Raw genomic sequence first — 17616 nt, forward strand, 5'->3', positions numbered from 1 at the left:
CTTGCTGGCCTCCAAAACAGTAGCTCTCTGACAGTGGTCTGAGAAACCCCTCAGAGCAGTCACACGTTCTTCCACAGGTTTATCAGCCCACTTTGCCTCTTCAGGCACAAATGCATCTCCATTGCTTGTTCCGTGGCCTAGGTCTCAGGCACTGTTCGTTTCTTTTCTCTGTCCCCTACCTTCCCTCCTCCTACCCCTTGCTCTTCTCCTATCCTCTCCCCACCCTCTCCTTTTCACTTGAGTAGTTGAATTTTTACAAATAAAATGTTGTATTACCTCTATTTCTAGTGTTAGTAGTAATAGTAATGAAGTAAAACCTTTTGAGAAAAATGCAGCATTTTAATACCCAGTAAATTATTGGAGGCCTTTCAAAGTGGAAATATCTCACAAATTAAAGACCTACAAATATGTATTTTCAGTATGTTCTTGGCCTAGAACTTATAAAAGTCCCTGAAAATGAAAAGAGTTTATAAAAGCTTAACAAAATAGCGGGGGATGTCTTGAAGTCCTGAACTAACCCAGAGTGAGAGCCCTGCTGGCACTATGGGTTCCCCACACCATGACCAAGAGTGAGGACAGGGTGTAATCTGAAGTCTGGGCTATGAGACACTTCGATTAGAAACACAAATATCCTGTAACTGTGCTGAGTTGAATTTGTAGAACTTTAAATATCATGTACTTGCAAGTTACTGTCTCACATTTTCAGATTACTTTGATGCCACAAAATGTGCCTTTTATTATTTGCAAATTGTTCATTGTCCGATTAAAGATATTCTATATATCAGAACCAAACCTCTAGTTTAGAGTATGTATATTTTAATATTAAAAGTCAAATCTACAGAGCACTTGGGTGGCTCAGTCGGTAAGCGTCCAGCTCTTGGTTTTGGCTCAGGTCATGATCTCATGGTTCAGTGGGATCAAGCCCCATGTCACTCTCCGCACTGGCAGTGCTTGGGATTCTCTCTCTCCCCCTCTCTCAAAATAAATGAACTAAAAAAAAAAAAAAGTTAAATCTACATTGACGTATCTTGAAAGATGGTTGGAATTAAATCCTTAACTCTTCTCTTAGATGTGCTTATTTTAAATTTCCATATCATATCCTTTTATCAAATAGGTAGCAAATCTTAAAGAGGATCCTTAAAAAATATGACTTGAAATTATGAAATTAAGTTGGATTTTCTTTTCAATATTCATTTTTTAAATGTTTATTTTTGAGAGAGAAAGAGTGTGAGCAAGGGGAGGGGCAGAGGGAGAGGAAGACACAGAATCCAAAGCAGGCTCCAGGCTCTGAGCTGTCAGCACAGAGCCCAACATGGGGCTTGAACCCACAAACCATGAGTTCACAGCCTGAGCTGAAGTTGGATGCTTAACCGACTGAGCCACCAAGGCACCTCCTTCTTTTCAATAGACCTCTGTTTTTTCTGATGAGGATAAGATTTCACTTTGCAATGTGATGCTAACTTTTTTTTTTTTTTTTTAAGAAACATTGTGATAGACAGAAAGCCAATCTACGAATTCGCTTCAGACCTTCCCTTTTCCAGCATGTTGGTCTGCATTCTTCTCTATCAGGCAAAATTCAGAAACTCACGGTTGGTGATTTATTTTTCTCATTCACGTATAGTTTGTTATTTAGGGTATAGTTATTGCTCTTCTTCTTAAATATAAATAAGCTCTATGTTGTTTAATAGCATACATATCTCTTCTCCTAGGATAAAGATTACATGAAACCATTACTTCTTAAGATCCATGTAAACCCACCTGCAGAGATATCTACTTCTTTGAAGGTCTACCAAGGACATACACTGGAGAAAACTTACATGGGGGAAGATTTCTTCTGGGCTATAACCCCAATAGCCGGAGACTACATCTTGTTCAAATTTGATAAGCCAGTCAATGTAGAAAGGTTAGTGACTATTGAAATCTATTTGGTCTTACAGTTATACACGTCTTAATGATGTGTGATTTATGATGGCTTTTTTGTGTGTATAACAGCTATGAGGAGGCAGTGGGTCCCAAATGCTAGGTTATGAAATCTATTTCCTACAACTCAGTAATCACATGGGTGCATTGTTTTCAGATATAATATCAGCCTTTGGTGTGTTTGTTAAATTCTATTGGTATTTCTGAACATACATTTAGTGTAGTTTTTCAAAATTACTTTTATGTGGAACTCTCAAAATATAAAGTTAGTTTTCATGTCTTTATTCCTGACTATCCCTTAGGATTTCACTGAGAGCTGGTCAGTTACCTAGCAGTTTGGCTGAGATGATAAATTTGACAGACTCTGACTATCCCTGGTCAGTGGTTTATAGATGCTGGATTACTTTTACACGACCATGGAAGAATTTATAACCCTTTTGTGTTTTTCAGAATTTATGTTCATTTCACAAAATTTAGGACTCTTTTCTCCCTGTTTTTTAATAATGATGATTCCTTCTACCTCTCCTAAGTTTTGAGTGTATTCTCCAGATAGTCTGTGATACATTAAAATGTAGTCTCGGAATGGAAAATAATTATGTAATTATGTTACATGTTCTCATGTGTGGGCATCCAATTTTTAGAACCTGCCCAAAATCATCTGGGATAATTCTATTTAAGGTGGTCAGAAATAGTGCATAGTTATAAATTTATTAATTTTATTTTGTTACTCTAAACTGATTCTAAAGAGAAATTTGAATGTGTAAAACTGTATCTGGCAATGGGACTATGACTGGGAAAATCTATAAAAATATTTCTGCGTTATTCTTCACATTTATGAGCATATAATATGTTCATTGTTACTTAAATTTTTTTTTAATGTTTTATTTATTTCTAGGAGAGAGAGAGAGACAGCGTGAGCAGGGGAGGGTCAGAGAGAGAGGGAGACACAGACTCTGAAACAGGCTCCAGGCTCTGAGCTGGCAGTCAGCACAGAGCCCGACGCGGGGCTTGAAACCATGAACCGCGAGATCATGACCTAAGCGAAAGTCGGACGCTTAACCGACTAAGCCACCCAGGCGCCCCTGTTTGTTGTTACTTAATGTTCATTTTCATACTGTATAGCATGATACTTAGCACTTTGAGGTAATGTTTACCATACTTAAAAGAGTCATAAATATCTAATAAGGGGTTAATATCTAAAATACATAATAGAACTTCTATAACTTGCCACCAAAAAATAAGTAATTTGATTAAAAAATGGGCAGAGTACCTGAATAGACATTTTTCCAAAGATGACTTACAGATACCCAACAGATGCACGAAAAGATATGTCAGTAATCATCAGGGAAATGCAAGTCAAAACATGAGATATTACCTCATACCAGTTAGAATAGCAAAAAGAAAAATGACAAATAACAGGTGTTGGTGAGGATGTGGAGAAAAAGGAACTCTCGTGCACTGTTGGAATGCTGACTGGTGCAGCCGCTCTGCAGAACAATATGGGGGTTCCCCCCAAAATTAAAAAGAGAAATACAGTGTGCTCCAATAATGCCACTGCTGGCTATTTACCCCCCAAAAAGGAAAACACTAATTCGAAAAGATATATGCACCCCATGTTTGTTGCAGCATTATTTACAATAGCCAAGATATGGAAACAACCCAACTGTCCATCAGTAGACAAATGGATAGGAAAATACAGTGTGTATATATACACAGAAGGGAATATTACATACCCACATAAAGAATGAGATCTTATTAGTGACAACATGGTTGGACGTAGAGTTATTATGCTAAGTGAAATAAGTTAGACTGAGATAAATACCATATAATTCCACTCATAAGTGGAATCTGTGGCAAGCAAACAAACAAAAACCCACAATTAAACAAAAACCAGAATCAGACCTGTAAATACAGAAAACAAACCAGTTGCCAGGGGAGATGGTGGGGGATGGGCAAAATGGTGAAGGAGTGTGGGAGATACAGGCTTCCAGTTATGGAATGAATAAGTCACTGGAATAAAAGGCATGGCATTAGAAATATAGTCAGTGATATTGTAATATTGTGATACTGTGTGGTGGCACGTGGTAGCTACACTTGTGAGCACAGCATTAACAGAGAAGTTAAATCTCTATGCTGTACACCTGAAACTAATGTAACATTGTATGTCGACTGTACTCAAAATATTCTAAAGAAGAGTTATCTTCTTTTACAAACAATTTTCTTTCATCTCATAAATAAAAATAGTCTTAAACCATACTGTTGGTTTATTTTTAACAAATTAAAATAGTGCCAGCAAAGAATCTGCTCAAGAACTCATATGGGTGATCACATTTCTTTTCTTTTTTTAAAAAAAATTTTTTTTAATGTTTCTTTATTTTTGAGAGAGAGAGCATGAGCAGGGGAGGGGCAAAGAGAGGGAGACACAGAATCTGAAGCAAGCACAGGCTCTGAGCTGTCAGCACAGAGCCTAATGTGGGGCTCAAATCCATGAACTGTCAGATCATGCTCTGAGTCAAAGTTGGACGCTTAGCCACCTGAGCCACCCAGGTACCCCTGGAGATCACATCTCTTAACAAATATATTTGCAATAAACCTCTTTAAAGTAATTTTACTTGCCCCAGTGAGAATACATTTATAGTAAAACACAATTCTTTTAAAATCAGAGTCCGTATGAATAAGAGTTCTCGGAGAGACCCACCCTTCCTAGAATAGAGAAAAGGAATCACTTTTCGACTTGCACAATAACTTATTTGCTGATAAAGGGTAAAGCAGAAGTTGTATCTATGAGTACATAAATGAAATGTTAGGGACAGTGTTTTCTGACTATATAAAAATGTTTTGATTGTATAAAAATTTTAAAATAGGAATAATTAGGGGAAAAAAATCACAGCTCAACACCACCACTGTGACCTTATTGCCACATTTTTCTTGGTACTTCTGTCTACTTTTTACTTTGAAAACCATCATGGTCTGTATGTAATTTTGTGTCTTATATTTTCCATTATGATCCTGTTATAAGACATTCGTAAACATTTTAATGGTTGCACAGTATCCCATTGGGTGGCTGTACCATCATTTACTTCTTCTAATGTTAAACGTTGTAGGTGGTATTGCGTTTTTCACTATAAGCTATCACATAGTGAACGTCTGTGAATCAGTCTGTCTACACTACAAGTTCTGTCCATCCTTCTCTTCTAACTTAGAAGTGGCTTCCCCAGTCCCTTATTACTGTTGCATCTGCAGCTGAAATAATGAGTGGCCCATAGCTAGGAAGCAGCATTCTGAATCAAAGATGCCTTTTAAAAAAGTGTCTCTCATCTGAAAATGTTGGAATTAATTTTTGCTGTAGCTTAGAGGGAGTTAATCTTAGAGGTTGCCCTGCCCTGTGTAACATTTGAAAATCAGGTTTCATCACAGGTGATTTTTGCCCACAGATAACATACTATATCCTAGCCAGTCTGTAACTGTTCCTTGCTGGGTATTTTTAATATGCAAAGCCTTTGTCAGCTCATAACCCCTCCTTGCTATAGTCACATGAGGTATGTAGGACTCTCTGCACCCTACAGAGGAAACCCAGGCTCAGGAAGCTAATGTAACTTGCTAAAAGTGAAAATTGTATTAAGTGAGAGTCCTAGAATTTGGATCCAGGTCTTTCTGACTCTAAGTATAAACTTTAACCATTTAACTTTGCTAAACTTAAGTTTTAGGGTTAGATTTAGATATGCTTTGCATACCCTGTCTGATTTTTACCACCTCCCATGCCCACTTACATATGCACATTAATTTTCAGGATATCAGAGCCTGAGGATATTATTCTCATACCCAGAGAGGATTTTAGATTTATCGTAGTCATCTTTCAAATGTTTTTTTGTACCGATAAGTAGAATGATTCAGATATTTGGAATTGGTTAATTTACTTTCGGACTACTAATACTAGAATTATTCGTATTGGATAAAGCTAGTCTTTGAATTTGCCATGGATCACGGCTGTCCAGTAAACGTTTTCTCTGATACAAGATACAGTAGTATTAAATAGGTGCTGCAGCTTTGATTATTCATTCCTCTTGAGAGGTTTATATATTTAAAGGAGTGAGCAACATAAAACTGTCCTTAAAAAAAAATCTGTTAAATACATTACTAGTTAATTATTACTGGTTGAGCAACAAACATGCCCCTTCTGATGGAAGGAATTAGCACATCACCTAAGGGTTGTGTCCTTAAGGTTTGAAGCTTCCGACAACTATTCCGAGTACGTAATGTGCCCTCGCTAGTTCTGGTGCTGTCAGCTTTGTAGGCAGAGCCTGTTGATAAAGCTTATCGGAGGAAGGCCATCTTCCTGAGTCTTCTTAAAGTCTACTCTGACTCATATTTTTATTTTTATGTTTGTATTTTCAGTTATTTGTTCCATAGTGGCAACCAAGAACATCCAGGAGATATTCTGCTAAACACAACTGTGGAAGTTTTGCCTTTAAAGGTATGCCTGTTTTTTCCCCTGATTTTTCTTAAGAACTAAGATCAGTAGACTTAGCTTGAGGTTATTCTTGATTAGGAAAGGAAGGAAAATTTTCATGATTGCAGGAATTCAGTGGTGAGCACTGTTAAGGAACATTAATATATTGTCCTCTTTGTCTTATTCATAGAAAGAGCCTTCATTTTGTTTCCTGTTGGAAAATAACTGGGAAGTTCATACTAGGAAAATAAGTGAATCCTCATTTTACTCTATTATTTATATTTTGAGTCCCGAAATCCTATGTGGTTTTAATGCCTGTTGATTAATACACAAAATTAATGTATTGGTCTTTTAGGAGTGCTTAGATTTCTTTCAAGTTAACACCATCACTGTATGTATTTTTAATAAAAAATAGTGCCCTGTTAAATAGGTTTAAATTTAAAATTAATTAAAATTAAAATTTTCTAGCCACTGATGTACAGATTCAGGTAGTTAACAGAATACATGTATTGATAGGCTTTTTAAAGTTCAAGACGGAGATGACATTTTCTCTTTTTTAAAGACAGCTGTACCACAAATGCCACCTTTCTATTTGTTAAGGTAAATTAGCTCTGTTTTAAATAGAAGTAATCATTTGCAAAATTAATGTTTTTGTTCTGTTTCAGAGTGAAGGTTTGGAAATAAGCAAAGAAACCAAAGACAAACGATTAGAAGATGGTTATTTCAGAATAGGTAATACCTCCTACTTTAAACTGGTAAATTATCCTCAACTTGTCTGGACTTAACTCCTAAAGGAATTTTAAACTTTTGTCAGATGTTAAGCGGCTTTAGGGTTACAATTACCAATGTACTCCAAGGTATATTCTCGTGTTTTAGTACAGACTTTTTTATTATCTTGACCCAACCAGAGTTTCAGATCAAAGGTTCATTTGCTGGTTCCTCTTTCTTTCTCCACCTGCTGTTTCATTGTTGATACTCTCTGATAGGGAATCTGCCTTCCGCTGCCTTCCACAGTCTCTTACTGGGTGACCTTCGCCATTCACAGGGTCTCAGCAACATCTATGTGCCAGAATCTATGCCTTTAGCCTCTTGCCTCCCTCCTGAGCATTAGGTCTGTTTTGAGACGCTTTTGGACCTGGCCATCTGGAGGCCACACAGCCGCCTACTCTGAGCATCTGTAATACAGCCATTTCTTTTGGTCACCGTGGTTTTTGCTGTCACTGTTCATCTGGCTGCCTAAGCCTAACCTTGGGAGGCACCCTGTACACTCACCCCCTTTTACTGTCCGTTAGCATAAGATAGGTCTGTATGTGAATGCAGAGTCGCCTCACGTGTGACAGTGCTGTAGGCTCAGCCTCCATCTCTGGGCCAGAGAAGGACGGCATCTCCCTGGGTCCTGTCGCTGGCTTTCCACAGAGTCATTGCAGTTACCTTTCAAAATGTAGATATTACCATTATGTTAGCCATTATCAGAGTCCTTAGCTTCCATCCACTTTCATGTCTTGTTGCTTTCCGTTTAGTCTTAGGACTGGAGAATGCTCTCTGCTTTTATGTGCAGCCACATTTCAGGCCATTTTGTCCACTTGAAGTGATCGATTGGCATTTCTCCCATGAATGCTTTCTCGTTCTTTATAAAACACTGTAGTTGCCCCCTCTCCTCTGCTCTTCTTACCCAGTATATGCGCCTTTGCAGCATAATCTTCCTATGCCGCAGCGCAGCCCCGTGCGCCCGCTGGGGGAAGGGCTGAACGTTGTCCCTCACGTGTCTCCTGCACTTAATGTAGTGCCTTTCACTTGCTAGGTGTCAACTCAGTGAATGATTATGTATTTCCCTTTACTTAAAACAAATTAATGCCCTTCTTTGTGGCTGGCAGAAGAGAATGTTGGCAAGTTTACATTGTAGGCATGCAGGACAGGCCCATTCTTAAAACTCTAGAGCAGTTTTACCTTTGGTATCATTGTTTCTGCTACAAGGTTTGTACAATAACCCTAATTTGTGTATTGTTTTGGTGGATAGAGGAGTTTAATTATTTTCATATTTGAGTTATATCTTAGCTCACTTCTAGACATGTACATAAATTGGCTGCATATACAAGACCTATATTAACCCTATTACCTGTCAGTTGTTCAGTTTATGAGAAAGTTCTGTTCTAGATTAGGAAAAAGAGGAAATTGAGCCATCTCTATGAAGTATCGCTGCAATAATTTTAAGATATTGACCATCTAAAACATCAACTCATACTTGTGTGGAACTGAACATACTTGGTTAGAACTTGTTTCGGACTGAGAGATCATCCAGCCTAGGGCCTTGTGTAACAGAAAGGTACATCAGAAACAGAACAGCTGATCTTTTTCAACTGAATACCAAAAATTCTGCTCCCCTAAGTATGCGTTAGTGGAATAACTGCACAGACCTTCCCCCTAGCTAAACAGCCATAGCTGGTGAAAAGTATTTTTTTAAAAATACAGCAGATGGAGAAACGTTTAGTCATGAAAATCTGAATCTCAGTAAGAACACTAAGAGTCTGTGGCATGAGAGACCTGACCCCCTCCACACCCACACAGCCCAAGCTCGGTGAGGCTGAACGGAGTTCTGCTCTGCAGGTGCAGCCGAGAGCACTAGACTCCCTTCTCCCGCTGTAGGGCTGTGGCTCCTCACCAGCAAGGGCAGGCAGGCCGCCAGCGTCTGCCCTCATCCTCAACTCCATATTGTAGAAACAGTGCGGCTGAGAGGTGTGAGGCTCCTTCCTCTTCCTAACCTCCAATACGGGGCTGAAACTGCTCCAGGCACAGCCGGGCAGGAGTGGTCCTGCTCATGCTCACTTGAACTCACTCACCCCAGCACACTGGGAGAGAGAAGCCAGGAGAACGAGGGGCTACTGCTACAACCCGGCAACGTACTCGTAAGCGCAGGGCGTTGCTCCAAGGGAAGTGGGCTGCCGTCCCTGCCCAAACCCTTGAGCTGTGGTGCAGAGCTGTTCTCCGGGAGAGTAGGGCCGTCAGAGCACACACTTGGTAGCTCTCCCTGAGGAGACTAACTTGCTTGACACAGAATGAAGGTGGGGGTGGGGGTGGGGGAAAGGTTCCTAAAATCATCTTTAAAAGGGGACCATACTTCTCCTTGGGCATCGACTAATTCATCCCAACCAGCATTTTTGGTGAGTTAAGTGTAAATGAATCAGTAACATACGGATTGCATTTGAAATACACATGGGATTAAAAAATGAAGGAAAAAGTGCTTNGGCTCTGTGGAATACAAGGCACGTTTTTGTGGTAAGCAATTAGGAGGACACTGGTAGCTATATTCAAGTTAAATTGTAGCCCATCCAGAAGTTTGAGAGAGAGAGAACCAGGGAAAGAGATCTATAGCTAATAAGAGCCTTCCTAGGTGGGAACAAGCCACAAAGACTGGCCCTACATAGGGCCCTGGATTTAATTGGATCAGAGCATGCAGCAATTTATGCTGGAAGGTGTTGCTGAAAACTAAATAGTCAGCTGGCAGTTAGAGAAACCTGATGGCTGAGGGTGGGGTAGGGTGGATGGTGTGGAATCATAGCTAAGGACAGTCTTGTTTTCTTTCGAAACCCAAGTTGTGAGGAGAAGAGCCTTTCCAGGGAAACACTGGAAGGAAGGGATGGACCTCCGGTCAGGGTGCAGCAGTAGGGCCACAGGGGGCCTGACCTTGGAAGTCCTGCCCAGGGCCAGAGTTTGGGAATTCTAGGTGCTCTTTAGTAATTTCCTCCTTCATTTTCCCCTTCTTTCCTTTCCTTTAATGCTGACCTATCAGGCCGCCGGGTTAAGGACAAAAGTTAAATTTGTAATTTGGAAAGATAGTACACACACATGGTACCAAATACAAATTTAAAAGCCTAAAGTTAAGTCTCCCTCCCTCTTCTTTTCCCCCCTACCCAGTATTTCCCAGAGTAGTTCCAATGATGATTTGTGTCCTTCCAGAAGTATTCTGTTCATAAATAAAAATATATGAGTATTTTCTTTAAAAACACAGTCACACACAGATAACATACATACTCTGTGATGTTTTTCTGCATCTTCTCACTGACCAAATACATATGGAAAATGAACATTCTAAAAAGTTGTTCTATTTCAGATGCACAGAAGATACAAATAGTAATTGAATGAATATCTGTGTATCTAGTTTAAGATTTGCCAGTTCAGTTGTTCTTCCTAATATCTTCTTTTCTCTTTCCACCAAGGGTAACTGCTGTCATACATTTTGCGGTTACTATTTGCACGTACACTTCTAGTGCACATTAGGATATATTCCTGAACAAAGCACAGTGTTATTTTGCTTGTCCTTAAATTTGAGATAAACGGTACCGTTCTGTAGCCTGCAGCATGTTGTCTCTCACCATCGTGAGGTTCATCCTTGTATGTGCATGTATCTACAATTCCATCATTTTCACCGCTGTGCACATTTTCATGGATGAATGTATCACTGTTCTCTTGTTTTCATTTTCTTTCCTTTTTTTTTTTTCTTTTTTGCCGTTATAAACAATGCTGGTTTGAACTCTGCTGCACATGTAGGGAGTTTCTCTACATTGTGAATGCAAGTAGTTCTTTATACATTATCTTCATTGTTACTTTGTTCTTTGTATTCTTTCTTCAGTCTTTTAATTGGCTGCCTAGTATTCCCTAGTGTTAGCACATCATAATTGATATGGCCAGTCACCTAGCAATGGGTGGTGGTTTGCATTATTTGCTGTGATACATATATATTCTTTTTGGACGTGTGAGAGTATGTCTGCAGGATAATATTGCTGGGTGAATGTGTTTGAATGAGGCCAGTTATATTGTTAGATAATTTTTCTAATGAGCTCATCAGATGACAGTATGATATCTCATTAAGTGTTTTCAGTTTCACAGTATTTTTCAGCCCTAAATCCCCCATCTAATTTAATAATTCAGTAATACTTTTGGTAGCATATGCTCCCTACCCCAGTCCAGCCCCAAAATGTGGACATGCTTTTATGAAACAGTGTGTTAATAATTTTTTAATAAACAGATTACTTTGGAAGTTAATATACTTAGTATTTCTTATACGTATGAATGCAAGTCTTCTCTGGTATGGTTTTCACTTTGAACATATCTCATCTTACTAAGAGCCTAATCATTAGATTGTAAAACTCTAGAATAGACTGCTGAATAATGAGGAAATGATAGCCCATGGGCCATATCTGGCCCACTTCCTGGTTTTTCTACCTCACTTCCTGTTTTTGAATGGACCATGAGCTTAGAATGTTTAACATCTTTTTTTCATTTTTATTTTTAAATGGTTTGAAAAAATGGATTATATATTGTGGCATATAAAAATTATAAAAAATTTAAATTTCAGCATCCATAAATAAAACTTTATTGGAACACATCCATGCTTATTTATTTACATATTGTCTATGTGCTTTCTTTAAAAATCTTTTTAATGTTTATTTATATTGAGAGAGACAGACAAACAGCACAAGCAGGGGAGGGGCAGAGAGAGAGGAGAGATAGAATTCCAAGCAGGCTCTGCGATGTCACCACAGAGCCGACACACAGGACTCAGTCTCACAATGGTGAGATCATGACCTGAGCCGAAATCAACAGCCAGATGCTTAACCAGCTGAGCCAGCCAGGCGCCCCCGTCTGTGTGCTTTTATGCTACAACAGCAGAGGTGAGCAAGTAGTTGCCATAGAGATTGAGGTGGTGCACTGATTGCTTCCACTTGACACTCCAGTGCACTCCAAGTAGCAGTGATACATCCATAATTTGACAGTTTCTTTTTTTTTAATGTTTACTTTTGAGAGAGTGAGAGCAAGAGAGACAGAGTGCAGGTGAGGAAGGGGCAGAGAGAGAGGGAGAGACAGATTCTGAAACAGGCTCTAGGCTCTGAGCTGTCAGCACAGAGTCCGACGCAGGGCTTGAATTCACAGTGAGATCATGACCTGAGCTGAAGTCAGATGCTTAACTGACTGAGCCATCCAGGTGCCCCATAATTTGACAGTTTCTAGTCCACACACACCCACACACCACCGTAGTATAACATTTTTTAAAAAAATGACCAGTACTTACCCATCATGTCAAAACAGTAGAAGTGGACTTTGAATGTCAGTGCTTTTTAACAACTGAAATGGGGATTATTTCACAAAATCAGATGGCAGATTGTTGTGGTTATTAGGCAGTGATGCAATAGCAGTGCTAGAGAAGACATTACTGTTCTAAACACTCACAATATTCCCAACTCACAGGAACACAATGTTCAGAAAATTAGAATATTTTATTACAGCATAATTTCTTCACAAAAATAAAAAATTCAGATGAGGCTATAACCAAAGTGAATTTCAAAATGGCTTGTGTGTTAGCCAAGTAAGTAAAATCAGTTACCAATAGTGAGTTAAGTCGTATTTAATTGGAGCAGCCAAAGATACATGTGCAGATAAAGTAACCTTATTTAAGACCATCTGGGTGGCTCAGTTAGTTAAGCATCTGATTTCAACTCAGGTCATGATCTCACAGTTGTGGGTTCAAGCCCTGTGTCCCGCTCTGTGCTGACAACACGGGGCCTGGAACCTGCTTCAGATTCTGTGTCTCCCTCTCTCTCTGCCCCTCCCCCATTCGCACTCTTGTCTTTCCCTTTCAAAAGTAAATAAACATTAAAAAATATTTTTTTAAGACCATCAAGTTTTTGGCAACAATTCCTTGAAGAATTGAAGACATGGGAATGATATTAGTCAAAAAAACAAAGCAAATTATTTTCTTGGCTCTTGATAAGTTGACAGATATTAACTGGTACTGCCCAGTTGTTATTTGGAGTCAATGCCAAGCTTGAAGTGACTGAAGAATTGGCCTCTGAAAAGTCTGCATGGCACCAAGTACAGGCAAGAATATTTTCAAACAAGATGAGAAAACACAAATCGAGTACCGCCTAAAGTGGAATCTGCCAGGATGTGTTACAGCGAATGGTGGTAAAAATATGTATGAAAAAGAAAGCTTACTTGGGTAAATTTACAAAGCTTGTGAAAATGTAGGGTGTTTTTAGCCTCTGGTTATTTATTTTATTGTTCATCAGGTACTTTAAAGGAAATACTTGAATCTGCCATGCATCATTATTTTTTTTTTAAGTTTATTTCATTTAAGATAGAGAGCAGGGGAGGGGTGGGGGAGGTGGGGAGAGAGAATTCCAAGCAGGCTCTGTGCCGTCAGCACAGAGCCCAACTCGGGACTTGAAGCCACAAAGATGGGATCATGGCCTGAATTGAAACCAAGAGCAGGATGCTTAACCGACTGAGCCAGCAGGTGCACCTGCATCTTTACTGTATTGAACCAGCAGCATCAGCAGTGAACATCCATTCAGTCTCATGGACTTTGCCATAATCATTTCTGTGAACTTGTGTTAGAAATAGGAACTGAAGAGCATGACTTGTGGTAGGTACTGTATAGCAGTTCCGGGGCCTAGCACTGATCACACTTTTTTTGTGAAAAACGAAACTTTTTTTTTTTTCTGAAACTTTTTTTTTAACTTCAACAAGATTGAAAATTTTCCCAGTGACAAGAACTTCCCTCAACCACTATTCTCTCTTTGAAAATTGGTGTTTCCTGCAAACTTGATAGTGTCTCTTCATCCAACCTAAAATTATAAGACAGAATAGTACCACATGCAAATCTTGTATTTCGGTCATCACTGATGACAATTATTATTTGAACTACAAGTAATATCAAACTAATCAAGGAGCTTCCACAGAACTTTTGCTTGAAAGTGACTCATCTGCAATGTGGTGACACAAGGCAAATATCAAGGAGAAGAACCTAATGGAATTCCATAAATACCTTCTAAGTGATGAATATGTTCCATTAAAATCATGTGCTTGTGGACTGATGTCAGTATTTTGCAGTATGTAGGCTGTGTGAAAGGAAATATCCAAGGTAGAGTAACTAAAATCTCATTATAGATCCACTTTAACAGATGAACAATTGCAGTCGATTTTGATGAGGATCACCTTGAATCCCAGTGAACTAAAATGTTAACCCCTGCAAAAGGAATTATGTTCTCCTTAATACACGTGCATTAGCAAAAGACGAACTCAGTGGTAGTTATTATAACATGAATTTCATCAATAAAAACTGGAAAATTTTTTCTCTGTATCAGTACCAACCTGGTATCTTTAATTTTCCTCTTGGTCCACAAAGCCCCAAATATCTACTGTCTGCCCTTTATTTTTTTTTCCTAATGTTTGTTTATTTTTAGAGAGAGTTGCATGCACAAGCCAGAGAGGGGCAGAGAGAGCGAGAGGGGAGAGAATCCCAAGCAGGCTCCATGCTGTCAGCACAGAGCCTGATGTGGGGCTTGATCCCATGAACTATGAGATGGTGACCTGAGCTGAAATCAAGAATCAGATGCTTAAACCAACCGAGCCATCTAGGCGCCCCTATCTACCCTTTATTATAAGAAAAGGGTTGCCAGTTCCTGGCTTAGAGAAATGTGGCCAAGAACACACCATTTTTCTTTTTCAGCAGCTTTTTGTTGTTGTTTTAAAAATATTCCTCACAGCAAGAAAAAGTGGGTACAGAGCATGTTGCCTTTTTATACAACTTCTTGGTCCTATCCCTAAAGAGAGCTTTTTTAGCTTGTCACTTATAATGGAGTTTTGTATTAGATCTGCCTAGAGGTATCACTTGGTAATTCCTTCTAGATGTGACCTTGGAAAGAATACATAAAGATTGAGCCCCTGCTCTAAGGCCATCCATTGTATGTATGTCTAAAAGCATTGAAATATGTTGTTACTGACTTAACCCTCAGAGGAGTCAGACTGAGTGATGGTATAGCGTATACCTTGGTAAGGTTTGGTTAAGTCACATTTTGTTAAAAACCTGCATGTTAAAACATCTTTGATGCAAGAACAAATAAATGTCTTAATTTGCAATAAGAAAAAAGCAGAGCTCTGCCTGTTTTAATAGCTTGCTTCTAATGAAAGCCTACACTACTTCATGAAAAATTTGAAAGTTGATAGGAATTTACCCAAGGGATACAGAAATGCTGAGGCATAGGAGCACATGTACCCCAGTGTTCATAGCAGCACTCTCCACAATAGCCAAAACATGGACAGACCCTAAGTGTCCATCAACGGACGAATGGATCAAGAAGAGGTGGTTTATCTATACCATGGAATACTACATGGCAATGAGAAACAATGAAATCTGGCCATGTGTAGCAACATGGATGGACCTTGAGGGTGTTACGCTGAGCGAAATAAGTCAGGGAGCGAAGGACAAATATCATATGTTTGCACGTATAGGAGGATTAGGAGGAACTTAACGGAGGACCATGGGGGAGAAGAAGGGGGGAAATGGTGGGGGAAAGGGAGAGAGGCAAACCATGAGAGACTCTTGAATACTGAGAAACAAACAGGACTGGTGGATGTGGGGGCGAGAGGGGAGATGGGCATGGAGGAGGGCACTTGTGGGGATGAGCACTGGGTGTTATATGGAAACCAACTTGACAATAAACTCTTTGTAAAAAAAAAAAAAAAAAAGTTGAATAAAAGTAGAAAGGAGGGAAAAAATTCACCAGGCCCTGTGTAAAGACATCCACTGGAAATACTTTGGTGTTTTTCTTTCCTTCTTTAAGTCAGTGATATTCTATGTGTACTTATTTCAGTCTCTCCAATGTGTGTTGATTTTTATTTTGAAGGAAAATTTGAGAATGGTGTTGCCGAAGGAATGGTGGATCCCAGTCTAAACCCCATTTCAGCCTTTCGCCTTTCAGTCATTCAAAATTCTGCTGTTTGGGCCATTCTTAACGAGGTAAGACAATATGCTAAATCGGTGAAAAAGATTGTACATTTTTTATGACATTTTGATTTCATGTCTAAGGCCTTTATTGTACTTCTCATTATTTTGTATTTCAGATTCATATTAAAAAAGTCGCCAACTGATCATCTGCTAAGAATCCAGTACATTTTTTTCCTGTGAATTTGTTAATTAAAGATAGTTAAGCATGTACTTTTTTTTTTTTTTTACACTTGAACACTACCTCTTGTGAAATCTACTGTAGATAAGATGATTGTCATTTCCACTTGGAAAGTGAACCCCCCATGGGTAATTGCATTCATTCGAACCTAAGCTGTCCTCCAATTTTAACTTGACTCAAAACATTTTACAGTTACGACAGCCTGTTAATACGACTTGTACTATTTTTGGTACTATACTAATACATAAGAGTTGTACATATTGTTACATTCCTTAAATTTGAGAAAAATTAATGTTAAATACATTTTATGAAGGGGGTACTTTTGAAGTTCATTTATTTTACTATTATAGACCCTCTTTTATAGATTATCAGGGATTATATATATATAAATATATAAATATACATAAAAATGTTATGGAGTTAATTTATTAGAAACATTTAAGAAGTACATATTTTTGTGCAGTAAATTTTTGAATCAATACTTTTTTTGGAAAGTTACCTTGCTTTTTTAAGTTCTTTCTATATTTTTCTTTGGAAATGCAAACATTACAAATTAATGCCATTTTTCAAATGCACTGCCATTTAAGAATGATTCTAGATTGATTTCCTAACTGAAGTACTTTTATAATCGCAGTGATTCTGAACAAAATATTTTCAAAGGCATTTGTCATTCCTTAAAGCCAAGATTTTAAAGACCAATGTCCTTCTTGAGGGTTATTTTACTATACTGTTTATGGTGTAAAAAATCAGTCTGATAAATTTTAATGTGGAGGGGTCATACCTTCAACCCAAATTACCATGGACTCAACTCATTACATTCCCTCTGAAATGTAAGATGACAGACTCTTTTTTCTCTTTTAATCTTTGTCTTTACTCCATGAGTTAGATTCATTATCTCTTGTCTATCCTTTTGTATCTGCAACCATTTTATGAGTTCTGACAAAATGTTTTCTAGGTAATGTTATTGTATGAGTCAAAATCACTTAATTTTAAAGAAAAATAAAATTGTAATAATTGGTTTTTAGGGAGAGGTATTGTAGCAGTTGTATGTCTTTCCAAAATGATTTATTCTATTGCATTATACACTTACAAGTAAATTTATATCTGAAGAGTATTTATTACTCTTAAACATGTAATTCCAAATGTTATTACTACTGTAAACAAAAATATCAGCCTTAGCAATCAGCAGTCTTTACAAAAGTATTTTACTTTTAAAAAGTTCTACATTATCAGCATCAGTTCCCAGGCAGTCTGGTGTGCCTCAGGCGGGGTGCAGGTGGGTTA

At 38.4% G+C, this 17616-nt stretch overlaps 1 protein-coding gene across 2 annotated transcripts in view; it reads left to right on the top strand.

The window, feature by feature from the left end:
• MGAT4A (alpha-1,3-mannosyl-glycoprotein 4-beta-N-acetylglucosaminyltransferase A) overlaps positions 1-17360 on the top strand; it is a 112333-nt gene extending 94973 nt beyond the window's left edge. For both annotated transcript variants that reach the window (XM_077749371.1, XM_077749372.1), the window contains exons 10-15: positions 1482-1589; positions 1710-1903; positions 6316-6394; positions 7036-7102; positions 16054-16166; positions 16271-17360. In XM_077749371.1, the coding sequence (XP_077605497.1) occupies positions 1482-1589; positions 1710-1903; positions 6316-6394; positions 7036-7102; positions 16054-16166; positions 16271-16297 (588 nt within the window). In that variant the 3' untranslated portion in view covers positions 16298-17360. The remainder of the gene's footprint in view (positions 1-1481; positions 1590-1709; positions 1904-6315; positions 6395-7035; positions 7103-16053; positions 16167-16270) is intronic.
• Positions 17361-17616: the final 256 nt, after the last annotated feature.

This window comes from Crocuta crocuta, unplaced genomic scaffold (assembly GCF_008692635.1).
Source record: "Crocuta crocuta isolate KB4526 unplaced genomic scaffold, BGI_CrCroc_1.0 scaffold118, whole genome shotgun sequence".
Classification (NCBI taxonomy): domain Eukaryota; kingdom Metazoa; phylum Chordata; class Mammalia; order Carnivora; family Hyaenidae; genus Crocuta; species Crocuta crocuta.